This window comes from Pipra filicauda, unplaced genomic scaffold, assembly GCF_003945595.2.
Source record: "Pipra filicauda isolate LSUMZ 115617 unplaced genomic scaffold, ASM394559v2 scaffold16_size7369187_pilon, whole genome shotgun sequence".
Taxonomy (NCBI): domain Eukaryota; kingdom Metazoa; phylum Chordata; class Aves; order Passeriformes; family Pipridae; genus Pipra; species Pipra filicauda.
The window spans coordinates 4,363,832-4,381,697 of NW_024104207.1; the positions used below are offsets into that span (position 1 = coordinate 4,363,832).

Sequence of the window (17,866 nt, forward strand, 5' to 3'; positions counted from 1 at the left end):
GAGAAAAGAATTATTTTTTTTTTTTGGGGGGGGAGTGTCTGAACAGATGGTTAGCAGAGGATTGAAGTAATAGGTAGTGAACGGGCAGAGAGGAAAACCAGGTAAGAGAAAATGTAAGCAGATTGCTCTCTCTCCCTCTACCTTCCCCTTCATTTCTCCCCAGTTGCTCAGTAAAGAATGGAAGGGAAATAGAAATGGAAAGTGAAAGGAAACTTTCCTTTCAGTTTTTGGAAAAGACATGATACTTTCAATGCTAAGGTAGGTTAATAAGTTATTGTGTAACAAAATGTAAACAATTATTTGGGTTGCTGCAGAGAAGCAAGCAAAACAGGATGGTCCCATCCATGTGTTGGGATGGGAGAGTGAAACTCAACCCTCACCTGTCCCAAAGGAGAATTCAAGAACCTCCATCCCCTGAGGATGTTGTCAGTGCAGATCCCCAGCATTCTCCCAGAAGTGGTACTAGGCAGTCACTCTGGAGCTAGAAATTGTGCATGGATCCATGTCTTAACTTATCTTAAATAAAGTAAAAGCTGTCTGTAATAAAGAAACCTTTCTGGTGCAAGTTGGCTTATTTATGTCAGCAGTGTAAAGCAGAGAGGGAGTTTGGGTTTGAGTTCTGATTTCCCTGTCGTGAGAATGTTGCCATCTGGTAACAAACACGAAGTAGGAATGGTTTCCTCCATGGTTTTCTGCAGCCAATTTAAAACTCCATTTGGTGCTCTCCAATCATCTGTAGCTTTTGAATCATTTGTGGAAAAGCAATCAAACCTGTGATGGGGGATCGGCAGATCTCAGCCTGTGGTTATTGCAGAGGTGGTACATGCAGGAAAGAAGTTGGAAGGCTAGGAGGCAGCTTCCAGACCTGAGGCTGGACAGGTGGGTGGTCTTGTGCTATTTGCTTTGTAATCCTCCCTACACTTTATATAGTCTCTTAAAGTATCGAGACAGGTCTTTTGCAATGTAATTGTGTGCTTTGTGTGTACTGCGGAGCCAACATGTCACCTACCGCCCCATTAGTTTAGAATCAGTATGCTTGCTTTGATACTGCATAATAAAGCAACTGATAGAATTTCAACTGTTATTTTTAAAAGGTAGATTGTTTACTGAAAGTAATCTGCCTCCTTCTGCCTGCTGTCTCCCACACGTAGCATGGAAGGACCCCCTGTGTCAGGCTTGACAGATTTTACAGAAATCTGAAAGAAGCTGAGAATGCATGTGAAAGTATGGTAATTCTCTGAATTTAGGCAGTTTAATCATAACAGAACTTGAAGGGTCACCTGTCTCTTTGGATGAAAAGTACTGCATACAACAAAGAAGGTTCAGGAAGCAAATTCTGGGAATGTCTGTTTCTCAGATGTGCCTTTTTATACAGGGTGGTTTCCCCCTGCTCCCTGTCACCTCTGCAAACCTTTTATGTGTTTCACAGAGAGACAGAATTGTCAGTTGTTATAGGCAGAGCTGCTGGCACCTCCTGTCATTTCTCTTTGTAAGATCTATTTTCTGGTTTTTATTTCTTTGTCAAACTTCTGTTCATGCTGAGATTTTCCATACCTTATATCCTCCCTGACATCCAACTTGAGAGCAGAATATGGCATCTCTGTTAAAATCAGTATTTTCTATATACTATCTATGTTTAGCTGTAATTTTTTTTACATCAAAGGCAAGGTATCACTTGTCTCATTGCAGGCTCAAAATTCATTGTTGCACCAAGACCTCCAAATTAAACCATCCTTAAATACATTGAAAGCCTTATAGACAGAGACACAAGCAGATGGAGTATGTTCTTTGCCTACTTCTACTATGTGTAAAATACTACCATTTCTCCAAATGAGCTGGTATTTGGCCTTTATGGGATCTCCTAAAGAGAGAAAACTGGTTCTCCTGGTTTTGCAGTACCCACCCACTCCCAGCATGTCTAGAGGTTAGACTATGCTTCTTCCTGTTCAGGATGTACCAATGTGTTTGAGAGAAATTTAACAGTAGACCTTCTGTATCCACAGCTCCAAAGGGAATTTCCTGAGGAAGACGAGTTCACACTGTACTTTTAGTCTTTTCCTGTTTCAGTGCAGTGGGAAAACACTATGCTGTCCTGTGTTCTGCCAATTTTGTATTTCTCTATTAGTCTTCATATATTTTTATTACTTCCTATATTTTTCCAAAGTTAGAGGGTATGAATTGAAAGTATACTACAAGATTTTAAATGTAAGAGTGAGCAAAGTATTTTAAGACAGTGATTGTTTGTTCCTATGTATCAGAAGAGTTGCTCTACAGTATCAGAGCAGTTGACTATCTAGTGCTGAAGAGGCAAGTGATGGTGATGGAAATTTTCATATGGACAAGATACAACACACTGCATCCTTCTGCAAGCTCTGAAAGCAGTGGAATAGCATTTGACAATAGATCCCTGAAAGCCCCCTGTTCTCTTGTGGGATGGAATTGTGACAAGATCAACATTTCCGAATCACCCAGCAGTTGCTGCAGACTCTTTCCCGTGCAGAGGGACTGAGACCATCTAGCAGTCCTATATAGTACAGCCCTGCTGCATTCACACATTTCAGTCCCAGAAGAACTGCTGTTCTTGACCTGCCTGCCGGTGGCATGCCACAGCAAAGCACAACTTTCCATTTGTGTGGTCTGACAGTATCCTATTCTCCAGGCCAACTGTTTTCAGGAGGGACAAACTTTGTTATTGAGTTATGAAATCATCTCTAACTAGGGAGAGGGTATTTTCAACTCCATCAAGTAAGATTGGGCTACATTTTTAAATGTCTGGCTTTGATTTCTTAGATGTTCAGATTTTAGTCTTTCCAGATCACCTTTATGTAGTGTTTCTGTTTATGGAATACCCAGTCCATTTGGACTCCTAAATTTTGGTCACCTCATCTCTGGTGGCAGTAATTTCCTCAGGCAAATTTTGTGTTGTTTTGCAGTGATATTTTGAGGATTAGCACATTCCTTAGAACAAACCACAATTCCTGGAAGAGACAGGTAATAACTACATATCTCAGTATATACTTCATTACTGAAAAACAGTTAGTGAACCAGCACAGAATTTCATTCCTCTTTTTTGAGTATTTGCACTTTTTTATCAAAGCACTTATTTTCCTCTCTTTAATCCTGGCCTTTTCAGTTCTGTCTAGAGTTCTTTGGGAACAATGCACTGGAGGGAGGCCATTGTTCTTCACACAGAGCTTGTTCTTTGGGTTTATCCCCTGTCTGTCTGCAGGATGCAAAATTCCTTACCATTCTGTAATCCAAAATCTTCTTACTGGGGGCTGGATAAATCATCTTGACATGCAGTTGAGCAGCTGAGATGTCATCTCTGAAGTTTGACTGTCTTTTCAAGTTAACCTTTAAATGTATTGAAGCCATTCTTCAGTTTTTCAGAGCCCAACTTCACACGTTAATGTAGTACATCTTCCATGACAGAAAAGATTAGAATCATTTTCATAGAATCATTTTCTGCTTTTGCTTTTCTCTTAGCATTAATAACAATTTCTACACTTAAAAAATAGAATAGTGACAGGACAAGCAACATGTCAGCCTTGTTCACACCGAATTCTGCCCTCAGAGTTTGCCCCAGGTGGATCAATGCATGTCCATGTAGTTACTTTTATTTTTATATCATTCTTAAGAGACTAATCTCATCCTAGACCTTAAGTCAGGCAAAAATCTCCCTGAAGCCACTGGGAGTTTTGCCATACCTGACTAATAAGATATTCGAGAAGGAACATAATGCTTGTGAATTGGAGAGACTAATTTTGTAGGCTTCAGGTTCATCATGCAGGCAGGTAATGTCTGGCAGTTCTTTTCATGCTGGGTCTTGATCTTCCAGCAGCCATTGCAGCTCTTCCAACCTTTAATTTTGTGTAAAAATGTGTATTCACATTATTCATCCAAACAGTAAAGAAAGAAAAAAGAAATAATACCTTTTAGGGTGGAAGGCAAAAATTAACTTTGGACTTTGTATCTCTGGGACTCAGTACATCACTTCTCTGGGAGAGAACTACAGACCTGTGGGGTAGCATGTAAAAGACTACTGTGATATTGACTACAATTTTTTTTAGGCCCGTAATTCAGTTTTAAAGACTTATTCTTCTGAGTTGCCAAGCATCCACATCTGGAATGTCCATATGAACACTGTGTTCAAGGTGTCTCCAGTCAGATACTTTATTTTAGAAAATACTGATAATAGAACCCAAAGCATATATCATGGCCCATACGTCTTTTTAAGCTCAATTTTTGAGGACCAAAGAATAAAAGACCGAAGAATAAAAGTGATGATATCATTTCGTATGCAGGCTTGAATAATCTTTGTGAGTAACAGAAATAGCATTACCCCATTGGGGCTGCTTTCAGATGAGAAATGACACGTGATGTTATTTTAAAAGAACGCTATGTAGGTTAATTATTGAAAGGTATTTATGCAGCTTATAAAATGGCAGATTTATGCTCTATTACAACTAAAAGACCACCACAGGAGTTCACTGCTGCTCTTCAACTCTGTCTAACCAGGACTGATTCCAAGATTGGACTTTGCTGCTCTAAGGAGGAAGAAAAATTTATGAAAAAATAAGAGAAGGAAATGCTGACTCACTTTTCTTCAATTAAGACTTCATAAGAAAAGTTTATTTTTAGTCTTTGCAAATTCCCTGGTGTCTGATCTTCTGTGAGTATTTATAGTTCTTTATTTTAATGGAGTATTTATACTTTTTTATTTTAATAACTCCCTTCAAGGCCAATATGAGCTAAGCATGTAAATCCCCAGGGAACTGATGAAAAAGGCAATCCCATTCACTTAAATGTAAAAATAAACCATTTGGCATGCAGAAAAGAATCTCATAAATTATTATTTCTTTTTTTTTCTCTGTCATCTAGTACTTTCTTGGCCAGATTGAAGGCATACACAGTTTCCTGTATGCATTTTTTTTGCTTTGAAGTGTTGGTGAATAAATTCATTAAATTAGAACAAAAAAAAAATTTTTCTAATTTGTTGCTTGTCTTCTATTTCAATGGATAATCTAAAAGACTGAAAGTATTTCTGTATCTGTTGTAGTGCCATTTGCAGTTTATTGCAAGGGAAGTAACCTTAATCAGATTTTTAAGCTGCGTTTTCCTTCCAGCAAAATCTCCAGGTTACAGCTTTTCCAATTACATGCAGAAGAAGGCAAGGAGACAAAGATAGTCTAGGGAGCTTTCTCTTTCAGCAGCAAAGTTTGCATTTCTTTTAATGTAGTTAAAATGTTTGACAGGAGAGAGTAGGGTTTAGTGATGTGAGGTGATTTCCAAATGAGTGTTAGCTTTTTACTGACCTACTTTTTACTAGTGGTGTATTCTTGTCCATTACTTTTTGTCATTGAATAATGCTGATATATTAAGCTGTGTGCTTCAAGGGCATTGTAAAACTGCATGTAGGGGCAGGAGTGAACTGTGAAAGTGCGAATTACTCCATCAGATCAAACCCAATTAAAAAGTGACAAGCACAGCAGGAGAAATTGAAAGCAAGGTTTATCTTTCATGTAACATAAGAAGCCACTATATCGGTTAGAAACAAAGCCAGTGTGAAACAGATTCTCCACCTCTTCTCATCCCTCTCCAAAAACTAATAATATCTGCTGACTTTATTATCGAAAAGAATAAGCCCCTGAGTTGTAATGGCTCGTGTTGAAGGACACTGTGACAATGGCAAGAGAAGGGGAAGTACGGCACCTGTACACCTTGAAGATATTTGCTGTCAAAGCATGCACGGGGCCTCAGGTCAGTGCATTTGGGGATTGACGGATAGGGAGTTCGGAAAAGTGGTGATCATTAAAATGTGTCATTAAAGGAAGACTTACAGTTTTGCTGACTCTCTGCAGTTCCACACGAAGTGTAGGAATAAGAGCACGGTAAGGAAACTGTGAACTTCCACTAAGCCCTGTAGTTGTTACAGAACTGCTACAAGCTAGGAAAAGGTGTTTAGTCTCCAGTGCCATTGCAGAAATCCTTATAGAACCTTTTGCATAACATCTACCAGCACTCTTCTAATGGTCAGTTGGATCTGTGAATGTATAAGCTAATGCAGTTGTCTACGTACAATATAATACTGCACAATCATCCTTCTGGAGTACTGGGGTTGTGGTGAGTTTGGGTTTTTTGTTTGTTTCAGGTTTTTTTTATTTGTTTGTTTGCTAATCCAATAAACTCGTAAAATAAACAAAACAATAAACCAACCAAAAAGTAAATCAACTTGGCAAAATGTGTTCCATACTTGCTATTGGGATGCAGAGTGCTTCAGTGATGTGTGACTGCTGTGTGACAAGGTGAACACCACCTTTGGCAGATAGTCAATATTACATTGACCCTCATACCTGCTGCGAATGGTATGACCTCAGTGAACTCCTGTGTGTGTGTGTGTGTGTGAACTAAACTTTAGCACACCCGATTTGATTAATGCTGAGTTTTGAGGTTCAGCTTTAGTGCATGTGACATTCTACTTTTTCAAGAAAAAAGCCCCAATAAACAAACACAAAAGGGAAAAGTGAGAAATATGTGAAGCACTTGATATGTGTGTAAGCTGTGCCCAATGGCATTGTATTGTGGGGAAGATAGGGGAGATGAGTGGGTAAATTCACAGGGTACCTGACTCATATCGTAAGTTTTGCCTGTAAAAACAGTGATGCTCCATAGGATGTATATTCATGTAAAATATATATTTAATTGATGTACAATGAGTTAAGACTTTATAATAGAGACCGCCTGATTTACAGTCCTACTAGACTTGAAGTTGGCAAGCAGCTGTTAGGGAGGGGGGAAAAGTTATCATAGTGTGAAAATGGTTATTATCTAAAAGCCTCCATTTTCCTGGAGGAGGTTTACCTTTTCCCCATTTGTACCATTGATAAGTACCAATGGTCATCCAAAGGAATGGCTTTATTGTTGTGTGTTATGGTCTGTTGGAGTTTCTTCTGGGTGAAAAAGCTGTAGGGACTCTTTCAGACAATGTCTAGGTCTGAACTTTAAAAACAAATACACAACCCCCCCCCCAAACACCAAACCACAAAAAAGCACAACCTAAATTTCATAATGGTCTTGAGTGGTATTTCTTTTCTAATAAAATCTTTTTGGTTTTATCAGAAAAAGTTTGATACAGGATTCATAACATTTTAAAGGACTGTTATGCATGCATTAGGCTTGCTTCCTTCTCCTAAAGGTAAAGGGGAGGACCTAGCTGTGTGGGTGCTGTTTCTTTTTTTGTGGGGATGATTTTATTTGTTTTTTTTTTTTGTCAAGAGGAAACTTCCACAAACTATGCCTCTGTTAGTCTTACCATTTTTCTGGCACAACCAAGAGGTTAATGCATTCATTGCTAGATATATTACTGTAATACAGATACAATAGACTTCCAAGAAAAAAGGGAGAAGACACCCACACTGTAATTTGAATGTGAAAAAGATTAATGGAATTCTTATTCCTGACTGATATATGTAAAATATGTGGGTAAGAGTTGAATTGGTTTAAAAAAAAAAGAAAGCCCCCACAAAACTGAGCAGTTATACCATTACCTAACTCTGACCTTTATTTTGTAGTGACCAGTGTAAAAGAAAATGCTGAGAAGTACATGGAGATTCTAGAGGATAAACTACATAGGTAAGGATGATATAATGGAAAACTTTGAAATCGTAAAAATGCTTGTTAATGCAGCATTGATATGCATAAAAGTGTTAGGGAATTTGCATTAGAATAATACCAAAAATAGTTCAAAGTAGGAAATTCCACAAGTGTTAAGATCTCTGTTCATGATCATGTTCAGCAGCTTTTCTGCCAGCCTGGCAGCGGGTGCAGGTAAAAGAATCACTGTTCAGTGCACGGGACTGCCCTGGAATGGTGGTGGTACAGCCAGAGAATGGGCTCCATGCATGGGATTATGGTGTCTCACTCCAGCTTTACCTGCAGGTCTTGTAACCAGAAGTGTGATCTCTTAAGCACCCAGAAACCCCCAAGTTTTAGGGATGTGACAACTGGTTGAAAAATCACCCCTTTGTTACTATGCAAAACCAATTCTGAGCAGGGCCAAGGAGTCCCTAACCAGAACTCTGGGCATCTTTAACAAGTAAAGGCACTCTATCTAACAGTTCTGAAAAAATGCCAATTTGGGGTATTGTGGAAAGCAAATAGAAACCAAGACAACAATAGAGATATTTTAAGAACTGAATCCCAATGCAGAATTTACATATGTTTATGGCTTTGTTTTTTTTTAAAAACAAATGCTAACATTTATATTTCCTTCTCTTGCTGCATGAAGGGGGCTCTATGTGACCCCCTCCAACTTAAGGCTTTTCCTTAAATATGATCAGCAAATATTGCAGTGCTGTTCTAATGGAATCTTCTGCATTCGTGAACTTTGCCCTGAACAACTCTATTTTAATTGAAAAAGGCTTTCATACATAGTAATTGGAGCTTGAGCCTTAATAAAATGCAACTCACCAAATTAGCACCGCTTCCATTTCCACTACTAAGCAGGTATAATTAATAAAGTGTTGCCCTCACTGTTTTTTTGTTGTATTGATAAAGAGAGGGTTATATATATTTTATTTTTTTTTGCTCACTCATACTTTTGAATATAGAAGTATTTATTTGGCTCAACTCTTAAATTTGAAAGTAATACAAAACTGAACAAAAAATGATGGAAGATCAAGCTGTGTGTCTGTGTGCTACCTTAATAACATTTATACTCCAATCCATAAGTTTAAGACAAGTCTTAAGGACTTTCAGTGCATTGTCTTTTGGAAAACAATATTCTTTATTTAGTTTGGACAATACTCTAAGGTACATGGTGTAACTCTTGGGGATGGTCCTGTGCAGGCCTAAGGGTTGGACTTGATGATCATTGTGGGTCCCTTCCAACTCGGTAAATTCTGTGACGTGTTTTGATGCTTCTAGGCTGTATGGATTTAATCGACATATCAGGCTCCCAGAAGGACGTAAATTTCTATTTAAGTGCTAAATAGTTGGAGAATCTGTATATTTTTTTTTCTTCTTCCAGGGACTTATCAGATAGAATTTGCAGTTGTGATTTTTTTAAATTTAGTTATGGGGGATGATTGTATTTTTGAGTTGTCTATCTTGACTTTTCTGCATCAGTCTCTTAAATTGCAGCACCTTTTTATGTCTCTTGATAGGTGTTGTTAATGAGCTTGCAGTATGCTTTTTTCTTCTCCTATTTGTGGGAGAAATTTGCATGCTGAACTACTGGTATTCATCCTGCTTCTGTGGGGACTATCATTGCAGGGAAAGGATTAAAAGCTAAACCTTCTTTTTGGCACTGCTTTATATTTTGGAGGCATTTTGTTTAATGCCTCCAAACAGTAGTTTAAAACAGTAGTTGACCAATTCTTAGCAGCTTTAAGAATTGTCAAGTATTATAATGTATTTCGTTGCTTTTGTGTGCAAGGGTTGACTTCCTCTGTACCACACAGACCTGGGCTCGTTTTAGTCCAGGTTCTCTATTGCAGCTGGGCTACATGCTTCAAAGTTTTGCTGTTGAGGTAAATGTTCTTCCCAGCCTATTCTGAGGATACAAATGCATCTATACTGCTGCACTGAACATGCTCTTCAGAGCTTGCTGTCAGCTTCTCTAACAGACTGTTGTGATGTTGCCAAGATTCTAAAATTCCCCTTCCAAACTGAAGAATAAAAAAAAAGAAAAAAAACAACTAACGAACCAACCTCCCCCCAGAAGAACCATTTCCCCCCCCCAGCAAAACCCCGCTAAAACTCAGCAAATAAACCCAACAAAATACTCCCCCAAGAAACTCAGCACAGTGTTGGCCAAGGTTCCAGATGGTGAAGATTCAGTTCTGAACGTGTTTTTCAACATGTGCAAATGGTATTAGTCTAAAAATAGTTCATCTTAAGTAATTAAGGACTACGAATTTATTTTAATATTGGTGGAAAGAGAAAATCTGTAATGTTTTTATCACAAAGAAGTCTCTAAGATACTATGTCTTGAAAAATATATTTATGCTAATAAGGTGGTTTAGATATTTGGTTTTAAAAGGTTTTTTGGTCTTTAAGTAATTAAGTACACCTGCTTTACAGCTTGAATTAAAAAAAAAAACAAACAGCTAAGCAAGAGCCAGAGAGGCTTCCCCATCCCCTGTGCCCCCCTCCTCTGGTTTAGAGAAGAAACTTGAGAGTCTTTCTCTTTTTCTGGCCTTCATATAGGTGCTCAGATTACTCCTTTATATATATCATAAACTAAAGAAAGAGTCCCTAAGGAAAATTTAAGGTGTAAGTTTTAAGTTTACATTTTAGACAGCAGTAGAATTTGCATCTGGCTCATGAACGCACCTTTGGGGTTGCTCTTGAAACCCAAAGAGGATCAACTCTGGGTAGCATGAATTCAAATAAGCCTCTAGAGCTTTTCTCCAGATGAAACATATCATTTTGCTAGGTAATGTTTCAAATAGAAACAACCTAGATTCAGAACCCTTCAATTTAAAATAGAGCTTCAGAGTAAAGTAGAACTCTTAGAAATGTAATTTTTGACCACTTTTGCAACAGAAGAAAATTAATGAAGAAAACTCAGGCCAAAACAGCTTTAATGAAGATTTGAGTTTAAAAAAGTCAATATTATCAGTTAATTTCCCCCCTTCCCCCCTCCCCTTCTTTTCTCTTTTGCTTATTTTGTGTTTTTTTTTGTTTTTTTCTTTTTTCTGGGTTGGCGAAGGGAGAGGGAACCTAGCTTATTCACTCGAGTATGTTTTGGAAAGGTGGGGTTTTTGGTGTGGGTGTTTTGTGGTTTTTTGTTTTTGGGTTTTTTTGGGGTTTTTTTGTTTGTTTGTTTGTTTTTTGTTTGCTTGTTTGGTTTTTAGTTTTTAAAACAAATGCAATGCTTTTGACTGCAGCCTACAAAATACATGCTGTCAAGTAGCTTATAGAATATGTTTGATTAGGAGTACTACTCTTCTGATAGCCTTGTACCTAAAGGAAAAAAAAAGGGAAAATACGCATTGCCAAAAAGTGAAATATGTTCAGTATCTACTGGTTTCACTCCAAAGAAGGCAAAACACCCACTAAGTACACAGATTACTTGGCATTGTTTTTTCCTTTTAAAATAGAGGTTATATTCTGAGCAGTGGATTGACAGTTGTTGAGGACAGTATCCTTCATGAAAAGAGTAAATAAATAGTATGTTTTGTAATGCTGCTGGCTGTCTCTTTCCCAGTCACCAGTATATATCAAGCCACTCCTCAAGTTTATACATTAAATCACTAGCTGCTCTTTTGAGAATGTAAATACCATTGCCATCGCTTCTAAGGTAGCCCTTGCAAATTGCTTACCTTTTGTTAGTAAACAGGAGATGTGCAAAAGTAGTCAGAGTTAGGATAATGAAAGTGTGTTCAGCAGAGACATTTGTCTGTATAAATATTTGAAGTGCAAGAAGTTTTGCTTAGATAAATTCAGCCCATCACTTGAACCATTTAAAGAGGGAGTGTACAGGAGAAGTTTACCGTAGTAGTCTGATTTAGCTCATAAAAACTCAGCTGCACATCTTCTTGTGGGACCTGTGTTCTTTCATGCAAAGTGTATTTTTTTCATCTTGCTTCTTTCCACACCAAGTGAAGGCTCTGCTTTATATCATTACCATGAGTAAAGTGGGCTTCAACCGTCAGCAACTCTTTTAAGAACCATCAAGTTCTGCCATAAGTGAGCTTAAGTCATGTAAATGATTGACAGTCATGAATTGTGCATTCAAAAGAATGCTATAAAGCTGTAAAAGGAGATTTGGGTTAGGATTCTGTGATTAAATGGTGTCTCCTAAATCAATACTTAGATAAAAGTGGCCAGATATTGAAAAACGTGTGGGGTACAATAAACACCTTTTAAATTGATGTTAATGGAGAGAAAGTATTAAGTTATATTTGTTTAGATGTGGGAATACAAGTCCAGACTTGGGTTTGAAAGTATTCACTTGTTTTTGAAGATAGCAGTAAAATTGCCTGTCCTTTAAATGAAGAAGAAACCTTTGATATATATTTCTGCATGAAAAGTCATCATCATCTGAGTTATTTGCTAACTCTTATGTATGTCAATGTAGGTCATGTGACATAAGCCATTGTGCATCTGTCACATTTTACATGCACCCTGTATCTCATTAAATCTCTGTCCTAGCTTTAGTTTGGTTCCCTTCCATTGCAGAGGGGGTTGTGAGAAAGATTGATCTGTGTAAGAACTGTATGTGATAGCTGGAGAAATGAAAACAAATATCCAGAACAAGATAAAAATTTTTAAAAATCTTTCAGACCCTTGCCCTTGCAGATGCTGGTAAATGTTTTACAGTAAATGTGTTTATCTTATAAAGTGCTGTGCAAAAACAGGAATTCAGTTACACTACTGAAACATGCACTAAAATGACTGTTGTTTCAGCTCAGTCTTGCCTTTGGAGACACTGCTGTGCTCTTCTTGTAGTAGTAGAGGGAAAGTAGAAGTCTTCCTTTAGATTTCTCTATACCAAAGACAACTAAGGTTAAATTAATGGTGCAAATGAGCTTAATGAGATTTATGATGAAATAACAGTACTTTTATTTTCAAGTATCCATCTGCTATATATCTATAGAAACATATTTGGAATTCACTACCCCTGTGAAACTTATTAGAAACTGATAATCTGTGAAAGTTTGCCCTCTTAAGCAGATGGAATAAACGTGATGAAATTGTTAGAAGAGAGTGTCACCTGAAGATAATTTTTTTTTTTGGTATGCTGTAAATTATTTGATATTTGCCCTAAGAACTGGCTTTATTTGGCATACCAAATATTTCCTGAGTGGCACTGTATGCTAACATGAAAAGTTATGCCTGATCTATGGCCTAAGCAATTATTGTTAAATATGATATATAGTGAAGGAGCATCTCACAAGTGAAAATACCTCTTGAGGGGAAAACGCAGAGAGCAAATAAAACATCAGGAGAGACCAAAGATCTTGGGACTATCGTCTGTCCTTCTGCAGGCACTCAGAATGCAAGAGCAAGACCTATCATGGAGCACTGCACCCTGAGGCTGAAGAAACCCCAGAAGGAGCTGCCTTCATTGCTAATTAAACAATTAGGCATTTAAACCTTTCTCAAGACTGCAATGATTTTCTGCAGTGAGGTGAGGTTCCTGCATCCAGCTGGAGCTTGTTAGCCTCCTGCACCCACTCAGAGCTCTGTTTGAAGTCTGACGCTGTGCTGTTGAAGAGCAGTCTGTGGTAGCCAAGCCTACAAGAACTAGCTTGCAAATATTGAGCATTTTCATGACAAAGCCCCTTTTTGGTCATCTACAGACCCTTACCTTCTGTAAGGGTAAGATTTCATCTTGAACGTTAGTGCCCTGTATGTCATGTTATAGAAACTCTGATGCCTGCCATAGGAGAACTGCTAAGGCTTTCTGAAAGCTTTTGCCTCTTTTACATGCAGCAGCACAGGTGTGCTCGGGAGTGCCAGATGGCCTGTGGTAATTTTGTGTAACCCATGACCCACCTCGGTTTCACTGAGGGCTGTTTCAGCTGCTGGTAAAACCTTAGGAGTGCACAGATAGGGCTGAAATGCCATCTTTGCCTGCCTCCCCCCAAGACTATGTGTTTTCTGTTGTGCTTCCAAGAGACCATACAGCCCCATCCCTTGCTGGATAATGATCTGATCTTATTTTGCTTACCAGCAGTTCTGCTGCTGGAGTGTTAAATGCAGGTTAGACAAAATACTAGTGACTCACTTAGTCCCTTTCTTCTTCCCAGCTGGTCTTAAGTCATACACAGCTGTGAGAACATTAGCTCTGAAATTGTGAGCAGCAGACACTTTATATGCGTTGATGCATTCCTTTATATCTCATGGCCCACATGGTGATGATTTCTAAATCCCTTATCATAACTGCCTCAGGCTGGAAACAATTTTTTTATACCAGCTGATGTAAAGATGACATTTCTTGAGCTGAGGGAATTTAATGTGATTGCACTGTTCTATGGGCCTCAAAAGATTATGCTGTGACTTCCATTCATCACAAAATCAGGGCTTTTAAGTGCCTTTTCCTAATTCCCAGATAGGAATCATGAAATTATTTTGGGAGAATAATATCATTCCTAAATAACTGGTGACAATTACACAAAGGTATTTTACTGTGCTATTTTCTGCACTATTCTGCACGAAAGGGGAAACAGATAAATATAGTAAGATACAATACTGCAATGACTGTAGTTTGCCATTATTGAATGATAAAGCACCTGGTAACTTTGCAAATGTGTGCAAAACCTTTCTTCTTTAATTGACTGTTTTTCGCTCTTTGTGTTGGGTTCTTTTTTTGGGGGGTGCCTTTTTTTTAATTCATGGGTACACAGTATGGAAGAGTCTTACTCTGATACAAGTTGTGCTTATCTTCATGGTTCCTTGTTCACTGAGGTGTGAAGGTGATTTTGTGTGGTTAGGACAGCTTGCATCTACTGAAGAAGCAGAAATCAAGCCCTAAGTCTGTTCTACCTGATTTCATCTGTAAGTTTGTTTTTTTTTAAGGGTTTCAGTCAAATGTTACTTGATTAGTTCAGAAGAAATGTGGCTGCAACCCGGCTGCTTGGACTGCTACAGCATGCATGCATTCTCTATCAGAAACAATGTTTTCTCATGCAGGCAGTGTTTTTAATGCATTTGAAAATGTCATCCTTGCTGAGATCTGTCCCTTCAGACAAGATATCTGATGTTCTGAGGGTCCCATGCCCTAAGAGGACAAGTCAGGATTAAATGCCACAATATCACATTCCAGTTTAGATGAAAATAAACAGTCTTAAAAGCTATTTTCTTCCCTTATTATTCATTCTTTTAGCTTACATACCACAAGTTTCCTTTATAACATACTAAGTTTCAGAAATGTTTTTGTGTGCTGAGCTGAGTATGAATGCTCTGAATAGGGACACTGCACAGTGAAAGGACAATATTTCACACTACTGATGGTCTTAGTGGCCTTAGGACACATAGAAAGAACTGCGTGTCCTTGCAGATGCATAATTCTCTTTCTCTACTGTTCCTGTCTGTATGGAATATTTCTTTCTTATAATGTAACATTGATTATATAGGGGTAGTTTCCCCAAATGTGTTGTTTGCTCATGACTTAGAACTGTTATTTATGAATGGTTCTTATCTCCCTGAAAAAATGCCCTTGGATGGCAGTGAAATCACTTGTGTTGCCTGCCCTTTCAAAAAAGCACTGCAGGACTAGGCTTGGTGTGATTAACCTAAGTACTGAAAATTGGGAACATAGTTAGAAGCTTATGCTGCTGAAAGTGAGTATGGTACATAACTTGCCAGATTTGTAAATTTGGAAGAAATCTTTGTACACTTCTCTGACATCTGAAGGCATTCTGCCTAAACCGTGGTTTGCTGTTCTTTAGAGTAAAATAGTCTGTCTTGAACATAATGAGTAGTTTTATCATACTGATTGGGTACTCAAAAAGCCTTCAAACACCACCACCACCAAATAACTTGGGTTTCAGTAATGTTGAAAAAACATTGCAGTGTCGCCAAACCCTCATGGGACCGATCAAACATTTTACTTTGGAGAATCGATTCTCCTTGTTGTGAGGACATTCACATTGTTTCAGTTACCTTATTTTTCAGTTTATGTGAGAGATGATGTTATGAAAATAGGATTATTTTTTCTTAGAGGCTCATGTTTTCCTGATATTCTTTTCCAGCCTGAGAACAGCAACTCCACTTTGCTGTGGAAAAGCTGTGATACCATGGATTGAAGGATTATCACTTCAGCCATGTAACTGGTAACAAGAACATAGGAACTTGTGAATAAAAGTAGCATTTTAAAGAGATTTCTGTAGAGGAGGGGAAATTTGGCAAGATCCCAGTGATCTTTTGGTATTGTAGTAAGGGAAGTTAACTTGTCCAAAATACTCATGAATAAAAGGAGCTGTGAATAATGAAAAGCAAATGGCTAAGTGTGCTAGTTAATAAATTACAGGTGATTTTTTTGGTTTCTATATTGGCCCAGACTTATTTGGGAGATGCATCTCCTTTTTTTTTAATAGTTCTGGAAACTTCATTTTCACAGTGATGAATCCAGTTAACAAAGAAGAAAAACTTAAGTATTCTTTCTTGCTCTGTTTTCCCCCTCTGCTTTAAATGTTTGTGTACTTTTTCATTTGCTGTTCTTTAATTACTCTATCTTGAAGTTAGCAATATGAGAAGAAGGGCTTTCTGATTCTCTTCCTGCTTTTTCCTTTACTGTGGCTCCTCTGTCTTCCTTCATTGGAGTTGACTCACTTCCATTTTGTGTGTTTTATTCTTACCTTTGTTTTTTTCCAACTTTGTTCCATAGGACACCTATTTTTGCATATCTCCTTTGTATATCGTGGAGGTGGGGGAAGTTGGATAATACAAATATAATAAAATAGTAACTTTGCAGAAAACCTGTTCTCACCTTTAGAACACATCAGGTTACTTTTCAAGCCACAGTGCAGATTCTCTTTAAATATTCTTATTGTCTTCACAATCACTTACTTGAAAATGTTTGCAGTGTCCTGGCAGAGTAGTATCTTAAGCTCTTAGTAAATGTAAATAATGTCGGGAGAAATTTGATGGTATTGCTTTACAGAAATGGATTAGCCTGGATTAACCGAGTCTGGAAGAAAAGGGGAGAATCTTCACTCTTCCTTTTGGTTGTGGAAAGTGTAAGTAATGCCCACAGGAGGTGAAAAGGAAAATCATCTCTAGAAGTGCAGGAGATTAGAGTTTGTAATCATGTTTCTACAGCATAATGTGCATTTTATCTTCGGTGTTATCTGGTGCCATGTGCTAGTGGAGATCCTTTGATAAATTCATGCCTCATGCCAGGATGAAACTCTTGATTCCCGGCCTGTAAATTGTGTTTTCAGCACTGGCAGAACTAATATTTATACCCATGAAATGCACATTGTACAAGCAGTAAAAATGGAGGAGGGCAAAGAATGCAATCTGCTTCTTCCACCAAGTGAGAAAATATACTAAAAAAACCCCAAAATTAAACAAAAACCAACCAACCAAAAAAAAAGCCCTGCTGCTACTCTCTGTGGTCTCCACGAGATAGGATATAATAGCATTGATGAAACGCACCATGTCTTTTGTGGCAGTGGCAAAAATGTTCAGAATTTGCAGTGATAAAATGAATTCTTGCTACAAAGGAAGGAGAATTTTGTTTAAATTCCTGAAGAACCATCTGCTGGTTTAAGATGTAGAGGGAGATTTTCACAGAAAGGGAGGGATGAGATAAGGAGGCGTTTTGGTCCAAGAGTAGTGTGGGAGAAGGGGACATAACATAAAATTCACTTTTCCACTTTAAGTCCTAGCAAACAATTAGTAGTGCACCAATGGAATGTGGTATATTTTGTGCACTGTACATTTTTTGATGACTGTTTGGCTTTTATATGAGATGGTAAAAAGTGAAGAAGGGCATAAAAATTAAAAAACTTATAAATTGTTATTGTCTTTTTTTTTACTTTTTTTTTTTTTTTGGCTTTTTGCCTGTTTGGAGACACCAGGTCACAAATACTGATTTTTAATTGGGAGGTGGGGGAACTGTGGCACATGAGCGTATAGTTTTATGAGAAGTAGCAGAAAACTCTGTTCTTTTTAGCTATTCTCAGCATTGAAACTAGATCTTTTTAGAGGGGGTAAAAAAAAAAAGGTCAGATTTGAGGCCACTTTCCAGTGCCTCAGAGCTTTAGAAAAAGCAAAGCACATGGTTGAACAGCTTTTACTAACTCCCTGTCCATATTAATTCAGGTTTCATCCAGGGCTTTTTCCAAGTTACTGAATTAGCTTCAGTAGTTAGTGTGCAGCATTGTCAAAGAAAAGGTGACAGAGGATT

The 17,866-nt window shown here is 37.9% G+C and overlaps 1 protein-coding gene across 3 annotated transcripts in view; it reads left to right on the plus strand.

Moving 5' to 3' along the window:
- The window catches only part of DISC1 (DISC1 scaffold protein), a 191,487-nt gene that overhangs the window by 139,729 nt on the left and 33,892 nt on the right, over positions 1-17,866 (plus strand). For all 3 annotated transcript variants that reach the window (XR_005562923.1, XM_027721399.2, XM_039379553.1), the window contains exon 10: positions 7,572-7,632. Coding sequence is in view for 2 of the 3 variants with exons in the window: in XM_027721399.2 (XP_027577200.2) it covers positions 7,572-7,632 (61 nt within the window). In the remaining variant the exon portion in view is untranslated. The remainder of the gene's footprint in view (positions 1-7,571; positions 7,633-17,866) is intronic.